Consider the following 9149-nt stretch of genomic DNA (forward strand, 5'->3'; position numbering starts at 1 on the left):
AGCACCTAAAACGTCCTGCTGACTAGGAATTAAAAAAAAAGAAAGTTTCCAATTCAGCATTTTATTATTTATCCCTGCTGATCTGCAGATCTTTAAGACATTCATTAAAGCGGGACTCAAGCAGCAGTTTCATTAACTTACTAAATCCAAGAACAAGAATCGCCAGAAGTCATTACAGTACTGAGCTGACATTTGTTCTTTCTTGGGAACCCAGACTACTGCTGTCAAAGTGAAATAATATCAACAGTCCAAAAGCCAACTGTGAAACTCAAGAATTCTGTATAGCACTGCTGGCAATGCTGATATCATCTCGCCCCTTAATACCAAAGCCATTTCTTAGTTTAAAATTAAACCCTGTGTAATAGCCAACATCACTTGGAAGAGCTCTCCAGCCACCAGCTTACTCCCAAGGTAGTGCAGAAAAGTGAAACGTAGGTGCGGTTCTTCTTACAGCTGACTGGAGGGTAGAGGAGAACAGCCCAGCAGTAACTGCTGGTCACAATGTGGAGGCTGCACAGAGCCCAGCCAAGCTTTATGTTCTGTTTTAAAGAATTACTTACTATGACTACTTTAGCAGAAAAGGTTGTGCAAGCAAGAGGACATACTCAGACTAGGAAAAGAATGATAGATTAGCATATTGTTTGTATCTCCTAACATCATCTTCAAAATTAAATGGGGACAACTGTACTTCTCAAGTAGTAGTATTTACTACTACCCCAGTACCCTGCAGGAGAGCCCTAGGAGGTTCCTCAGAGTTCTTAAAGTTAGATACATGTTTTACAACAAGTAGTTGTCTGTACGGTGAATTTCACTCCTGTCATATGAAACACCTTACCATGACAAAGATGAAATGCTTCATGGGAAAAGCTTGCTAAATCATACAGTGACCTCATGTCAAGTCAAGAAGTATATATCCTTATAGGTTCCAATCTCAGTCTATACACACTAAGACAAGAAAGCTCAAATGTGTTTCTGATTGTTTTCCAGCTGGGAAAAGGAAGAAAGCAGAAAAGAAACCCAGAGGATTTTGACACTGCTCTAGAGAAGAACATACAAGCAGAAGGCAATATTAGAAACAAAAGGTGAAGAGAACAGAATTAATGTGGTCATTCATTCAGAGCATACTCATGGTTTTCCCAGAAAGCTGTGTCAAATCTAAAAAAGAATGCTAAAACCATTATCAGACAATACACTTGATATATGGAAATCATTTGACACCAGTCAAATCTGGTTTATGCTATGATTAATACTAAGTTTAAAGGCAGCTGGGACAAACTTGCTAATACGGAAATTAAGGTCACAAACCGGATGCAGTTTCTCAACCCTAGAAATTATTTCCAGTGCTGAGGGATGCCCAGAATATTCCTCTGCCATGAGATCCTCTAACTTTTTCAAAGAAAAAAAACCACACCTGTGCAGTGCTTTGTACTTATGTTGCACATAAAGCTAGAGATGCACCTTTAGTGGGATTTCTGTACAACGTGAATGGAGAGCAGACTGCATTATACTTAAACATAACCCTTGCCTCTCGCACAGCAGTTGCTATGAATTAAGTTGAGAAAGCCAAAGGGGTAGGAAGCAGGTTTTTCACCTTGATGTATACACATATCAGGAGCAAAAGAGCAGTTCAAGAAATACTCCGGATCAATAAATAAAAAGCACTTTCATTAACCAATAACAAATAATAATTACAGTAAATAAACTGGTCTTCAGACAATCTGCCTCCAAAGATAAAACTTCCCTTCAAAAAGGAGAATGGATGCAGCTTGTACAATTTAAATGAAGCTACTAGATAAAACTGAAAATAGTTAGATGACTGAAGTGTTGACCAAGGAAAAACTAGTCTTTTTCAAAGTGGAAGTGTAGGTTCAAGTATGCCCCCTCCAATTATAGACAGGGTTATTAACTAAAAGCATAAAGCAGTGCTACAAACTAAGAGCTGTGCTAGGCACCACCAGAACACACACAGACTGAACTCTACGTGGTAGTGAAGACTGGAATGTAAAGATATTATTAGAAATTGCGACTTTACGAAGTATGCGATTCAGTTGTAAGCAAGCACTATAAAAAAACAAAACAGGTTTTAAAGAATCAAAAGCATGCAACGGGTTTTTTAGTCATTTGTTCACAGGATAGCCTAAACACCCATTAAGTCATTTCTCAAGTGGTTGTAAGGATTTGACACCACAGCACTTACCTTGGTATTGTCACACACTTGGTATTGCAATTCTGAGTGGTAATTGCCTTCTCAAGCTCATCCAGCTGTCCCGTTTTCTTCAGCTTCTTGACCAAGCTTTTCACTGCTTTTTCACACCACTTCTCCTCCTGGCCATTCTGCTCACCACCACCACCAGCTGACTTCTTCCACCCCAGGAGCCTCTTCACAACTGGTGGAGTGAATGGCAGTATGGCTGACATGGCTTTCACCAGACAGAACACTCAGCGAGCGATAGATTAGAGGCTGATGTCTGATCCCTAAAAAGACAAACCAAAACAGACACGTTAGCACTGAGGTTGTCCTTGCTTAGGACATTATCAAATGCCATAGGGCCCTGCATCACAAAACAGGTCAGATAACAGTTCAGAAGCAGCCTGCATCATGCTTGGGTACTTCACCAGTAAAGTCAAATTGCAAGATTGCTGCAGACTCCTCAACAGCGCAGTCTAAGGTTACTGTTGGATGAGACATCTAATTTTTCCTCAAATCTTTCCTGGCTAAAGCCAGCTCCAGAAAATACAGGTGTTAACTTGAGTCTCACTTTGCACCTAGGCTGGCTGGTTTTAGTCATTTATTAAAATTTTCCACAAGTGACTGACAAATTGCGAACACATATATGCATGTTCTGCCTATCTCCAAATTAATTTAGCAAGCGAAATTGTTTGGAACGTCATTTAGTCATTATAGCTTGACATTTCACAAGTCTTTTCTCATTTTGTTTGTCATGTTTAAAATAAGCACCAATATTTGTTCCACTGGGGACACCGATTTGAAATTCACTCGTAAACTTGGTAAAAAGCTTATTCCCATCTTTCAATATAGAGTTCAATGGCCTACAGGTAATGAGTCTTCTCAACCAGCAGTACTTGGAATCATCAAGTCTTTCAAAAACCCATTAAAGGATATTTAAAATCTTAGTCTGCAGGCACCTGAGTAGTAGAACTGTGTTTTCAGTTTTGATAAGCATTCAAAAGCCACATAGATGTGGTGCTGAGGGACATGGTTTAGGGATCCGGGCAGTGCAGGGGGAACGGTTGGACTCTGATCTTAAAAGTCTCTTCCAACCTGATGATTCTGTGATTCATTCAGTATCAACTACCTGATCAGGATGTTTATACAAAATGAAAGATTAGAAAGGATGGCAAAACTATGTTTAGTATCCACTACAATTAGCTCTTTAAGTAATCCAAAAGAGCAATGATAGCTACTCAGGAAAAAAAGAAATCTTGGTTTTGCAGCTTCTATTAGGCTAGTTTCAGGTATTAAAACATAAGCCCCATATTATTTCAGGCAGAGAGCTGTTAGAAATTGCTTGAGAACCTAACAGTCCTATGGACAGAAGTAAGGCACTGAAGTCAAAAACAACCTTATTTCCAGGCAGCAAATGGGTACTCGAACTCCAGTAAGTTAGTTACCTTAGCAGTGCAGGGGGAACGGTTGGACTCTGATCTTAAAAGTCTCTTCCAACCTGATGATTCTGTGATTCATTCAGTATCAACTACCTGATCAGGATGTTTATACAAAATGAAAGATTAGAAAGGATGGCAAAACTATGTTTAGTATGTAATCCAAAAGAGCAATGATAGCTACTCAGGAAAAAAAGAAATCTTGGTTTTGCAGCTTCTATTAGGCTAGTTTCAGGTATTAAAACATAAGCCCCATATTATTTCAGGCAGAGAGCTGTTAGAAATTGCTTGAGAACCTAACAGTCCTATGGACAGAAGTAAGGCACTGAAGTCAAAAACAACCTTATTTCCAGGCAGCAAATGGGTACTCGAACTCCAGTAAGTTAGTTACCTTATTTCCAAGTTGTATAAGTGGGTTCAGCCAGCTGAAAATACCTTGTTTTAGCTAACGCTACCTTCAGGGTACTTGCTTTGAGCTTTCAAGGCACCTTACACACCGCCCCACCCTGTACAGGGACACTCCTCACTCCTATCCGAAACACACCAACCTCGTCTTACCGAAACTTCCCATCTGCAAAACAGCACAGTTGATTTGGGATACTTCAGGCTACAGTATTCATGGCTAATTTATGCCTTGTCATATCTTTGCAGTTTCAGCAAGACCAACAAGTCAAACACTAAATTATATTCTACAGGTAACTATAAATCATAACTTTTCAACTAACACCAAATACAACACCCAGTAGGAATGACATTTCAGTTTCAACTAAATAATACCTCCATAAACCACCTTCTGAGAGCATGTAAAAATGCAGCTGAAGCCAGAATTGTAGTTTTCTGGGGTCAAGGAGACAGAGGTTGCAATTAACAAGGGCTCAAGATTATCACTAGTAACTTCATGCCAGTGATTCAAAAAATCTATCCTAAATCACAGAATCAGGTTTGGTTGTGAAGGACCTGGAAGATCATCTAGTTCCAACAGCCCTGCCACAGGCAGGGACCTTCCACTAGACCTTCTACTAGAGCAGGTTGCTCAGAGCCCCAAGGTCCAACCTGGCCTTGAACACTGCCAGAGATGGGGCATCCACAACCCCTCTGGGCAACCTGGGCCAGGGAGGAAGGTTCAGCTTTAGCTCGAGGTTGCACCATGCCACAATTGACAGCCAAGATGTGATTAGAAGTTACATCAAGTGTGATCAGAAGCTGGTAATCATCTTCCTTCTATCCACTTCTATCTACTTTCTTTTAGTTGAAAACCATTGTGCCTTGTCCTACCTTGGTAAAAAGTCAAAGTATTCATTTTCACATGAGAGTGTAACATGAAACAAAACTTTTATTCTTCCAGCAATGCAAAATTACTACAGAACTGTCCCCAGTATTTCAGACTGCAGGTTTTGCAAAAGCATTGCACTGGAATCCCAGCTATAGCAAACACAAAAATAAACTCAATAACCAACATTTTTAATGACTAGGACACTTGGGGTAGGTTTTCACAGGGAGCCAAGCCAAGGCAACAGCTTCTGCCTGAGGAATCCCAGGTTTCCTTCCTTCCTTTCCTGTGAAACCACCACCACCTTGGCACCAGCACAGGTATGTTTCCACAAAGACTCACTGAGATAACCAAGTAAAAAAACATAAAGTCAGGGGAATTTCCCCTCAAGTTAGGTCTCTTTCAGGTTAACAAGCTGCACTGGCTCTCACATAGTATTAAGTACCTGAGCTGACGTCAGGCGAGTTACTGGAGTGTGGATGGAGGACTCCAGCCCCAGCCTTCAGTAGTGGTGTTAGTATCAACTGCACAGCTGGAAATGCAACTCAGACATGTACTTTGATTTTTATCCTTTATTTGGGGGGCAAAGTCAAATTAGGAAGCCTTACTCCCTCTTCTACGTGTTTGGAACTGTACACGGGCCTGGGAGTGACAGAAACTCGAACCCTAATTCGGCACACCTAGCAGCTCCAGGAACAGAACAGGAGGCTTGCACGGCCTCTTCTGCTCTAAGAAACACTCACACTAGGTTTCTGAAATGGGGAATGGCAGTCACTTGGAGCTTTACAAAAAGACTTCTGAGCAAGGCCAATACTAGCTGCTTCAGAGGTATACACAAGAAATTGAAAAAGATCAGATCAAAGAGGACAGCCTCTTTTGCTTCAAAGATCACATTCTGCACCATCAGTTGCTAGTGTTTAAAATCTGAACATTAAATTCAATGCCGACAGATACAGGCAACCAAGTACCACTATCATTGCTTATCGACACACAAATTCCCTCCTGTTTACGGAGCTCACTGACACATTATATAGGTACTTCCTGTTCTTTAGCTTCAAATCTGAACACCTTTTGACACCCCAGGATACTCCTGTGACTGTCAGTCTTAAGAAAAACCACTCACTTCAGCAGGGTCTCATTTGCCACCCAGGTAAGTTGTCTATTCTTCCACATTCTCAATGCTTTTATCTAATTTTTCAGCTTTACAACACTTCTCATGATGAGGTGTCCAATTTTGCCGTATTCTCTCCCTTAAGACACAACACTGATCTATATACCATTTTCTGTATTCTCTGGTGCTCTTTCTTTAAACTAAGATTTGCCTCTGCTTCAAATGCACATCGAGTGATTTAAGTCTTGCAGCAGGGAAGACTTAAGAAACACGATACATTTCAGTTTTTCTTTATATTTGAACTCTTATACTGTTTTGACATGCTCAGAGGCAAAAAAAAGAATTTTTTCCCCATTTCCAAAAGACTGCAAGCTTAGACTTAACTAACCAGAAATTTCCAGATATTACACTTGGTTTTAACCAGCTCCCTTACAGACAAATGCTCATCCAGCTTCTGCAGCTGTTAGAAAGTACAGGCTGATCTGTTACCCCTGTGAGAATTATTTTTTCTGAAAAACAAAACAAAAAAATCCAAGCCCACCCCACAAAGGGACACACTTAAAAGAGCCCTTTATTACAATGATGATTGCAGCTTAGCAGCTCTTTAGAAAAAACCCACAGCTGCCGACTAAGTCTGGGACACCGAAACTTAACTTCTTCCTCCTAGCTATTGTTGTGCCCTGTCAGGGATTTGCCAGGAGTATCAATAAGAATTTCACCGAGTTATTCCAGTAGTAGGCCCATATCTTTCAAAGGCTGAGCAGAGAGAATGTGACACAAGTAGGACAGGACTTCATTCAGCTTAATACTTTAGCCAGTTGTGATGAATACTCACAGGAGAGTACTTCAGCCAGCTTAATTTATGGAAAAGCGGCACTCTGCTCCAAGCCTAGAGGAGGCACTGCAAAGTGCAAGTCATGGGTAGGCTGAATTATAAGTGATTTGGATAAATGCAGATTATGCAAGGAAAGAGCAGCATCAAAAGATATGAATATGAAATACCCGACTGGGTCAGAGGAGTGGTGCATCTATCCTCGTGCTCCGCCTCCAGAGGTGGTAAAAGGACGTGCTACTCAAGGAAAGCACATGAACCTGACTGTTTTATCTAGCCCATTCCCCTCATAATTCCTCAGCATCTTAAACTGCTACAGCAGGAAATGAAAGGCTACATTCCTCCCTATTCCCTTTAGCAGCCATTTATGGACCTGCTGTCCACAAACTCATCTAACCACTGTTTGAATCTGCCTCCACAACATCCTTCAGCAGACAGCACCAGAATTTAACTGCCCACTGTTTAAAGAGGTACTTTTAGCTATTTTAATTTACTGTCTTCCTAGTTTCAGAAAACGCCTCTTGTTCTGCAAGCTTTGCTGAAGAATGGTTTGTATTCATCAAATGTTCGTATTCATCTCGTCCACAAGCTTCATGATTCCGTATATTTGAAACACGTCCCTCCCTCAAACAGAGGACTATCAGCCTTTTGTCATAAAGCAAGTATCTGAACACAGCTCATATAGTTTGGGAAGCTCCTCTGGTCAGATGCCAAGCTTGAAAGCTTTACTACTTCAATTAAATCACAAGTACTTGAAGACATCTAACACAGACTGATCTAAGGACCACAGAAAAATGGTGTCAGTCTGTGGTTATCTTTTCGGTCACATTATCCTAAAGCTCTCAGCATTATAGCTAAAATAAAAAGTACAGAGACAGAAATCTACACCTCATGAGGAATTTGGACATAAAAGGCAGTCAGCACATGTCTGCTGCTGAACATCTGGAAGGAGCTCAAACAAAAACAAGGAGCCCTGCATTTGTGCTGGGTTCTGACTGCATCCACCTAGAGACCCTCGAACATCACTTTACACTAATGGGCTTAGGAGTCACTGCTGCAGGTCATTTTTGTCCAGCAAATCCCTTTTCAATTCATCACCTGGAACTTTTCCCTTCAAATTGATACAGTAATACCAGTTCTGATCTTTGTTCCTAAAGAATCACCCTCTCATTGTCACTGTTGACACTGGTTTCCTGCTAAAAACATTCCTCTAGTCTTTTTCCTTGCACACTTTCTTCATCCACAAAAAAAACCTGATCTTTTTTCTTCCTGTCTACTATTTTCAATTTCCACCATAACACACCAACATAGTGGGACTCTGAGTAAAGGCAGTATGATTTTCAAGACCCCTTTCTAAGCTCAGCTATAGCTGACCTATTAGTTACAAGGCAGCAGCGCAATACATTGACCAAAACTTCCACTACTTTATCCCTTTCTGCGTTCTCTGGATTGTGCCTTAAAACTGCAGCTTTGGATACTCCAGGAGTACTCGCTCTGCTGCCCAGAGAGGTAGGAGTGTTTCTTCAGACTGCTGGAACACAGGGAGCACGTGCTTGTTATTCCCAACAGATTAATACTGGAAAATGTACAAATTGCCTAACTTTGGTGGTATTTGTTTCATCTCTGCCCCCGTAGTGTATCTCTGTTTCCTGATGCACACATGTTTCTATAGTTGGTCAAACAGTGTCATAGTTGGCAGCTTTTAAAGTCACAGTTTGAGTCATGTCTGCTATTATTCCATTCTACTGTGGTTCTCTGGAACAAGTATTAAGTACTAAGCCCATGATCCCAGCAATAACTAAGCATAAAAGATGAAGAAAACCTTAAGGGCAGTGTGCTAGCAGACTAAAAATCTTGAAGGGAAATTTTCCTTTCCTGAGTGTCTGAAACATACCATAAACACAATGGTGCTACCAAAAATATCAAGTGATTTCTGGCTAATTTATTCTAAAGCCTTACACAACATATTTCATATCAGTCTGCTTATTCATCTTAAACTTGAAATAAAGAAATCTGATCTCTCCTGGTTTTACTAGAAGTATTCCGGCTTAGTGGAATTTCATTTGCAAGAGCTTCTCTGGAATAAAGAGGACAGAAGTTAAGCTCCCAAGGAAAGAAGATCGAGGAAAATAATTTGTGGTATTCGAGAGTCTACAGCCTCATGTCCTCCCTACTTCAGACCCATTTTCTGATTTTTTTAAAAGGCACTGTTCTTGTCATTAATCCTGGAATTTGGACAAGACTCTCTATCAATTTCACCAAGTGCACAATGTTTCAGATCTTTTAGAAGAGGAGGGAATACCCACTCTTTC

At 40.6% G+C, this 9149-nt stretch overlaps 1 protein-coding gene across 2 annotated transcripts in view; it reads right to left on the reverse strand.

Annotated features, from left to right (window-relative positions):
- LOC104493505 (mothers against decapentaplegic homolog 2) overlaps positions 1 to 2475 on the reverse strand; it is a 37003-nt gene extending 34528 nt beyond the window's left edge. Inside the window, exon 1 of one of the 2 annotated variants that reach the window (XM_010136201.1) lies at positions 2198 to 2475. In XM_010136201.1, coding sequence (XP_010134503.1) covers positions 2198 to 2418 — 221 coding nt within the window. In that variant the 5' untranslated portion in view covers positions 2419 to 2475. The remainder of the gene's footprint in view (positions 1 to 2197) is intronic. The other variant, XM_010136209.1, reaches the window with a different exon arrangement.
- Positions 2476 to 9149: the final 6674 nt, after the last annotated feature.

This window comes from Buceros rhinoceros, unplaced genomic scaffold (genome assembly GCF_000710305.1).
Source record: "Buceros rhinoceros silvestris isolate BGI_N320 unplaced genomic scaffold, ASM71030v1 scaffold4180, whole genome shotgun sequence".
In the NCBI taxonomy this organism is placed as follows: Eukaryota; Metazoa; Chordata; class Aves; order Bucerotiformes; family Bucerotidae; genus Buceros; species Buceros rhinoceros.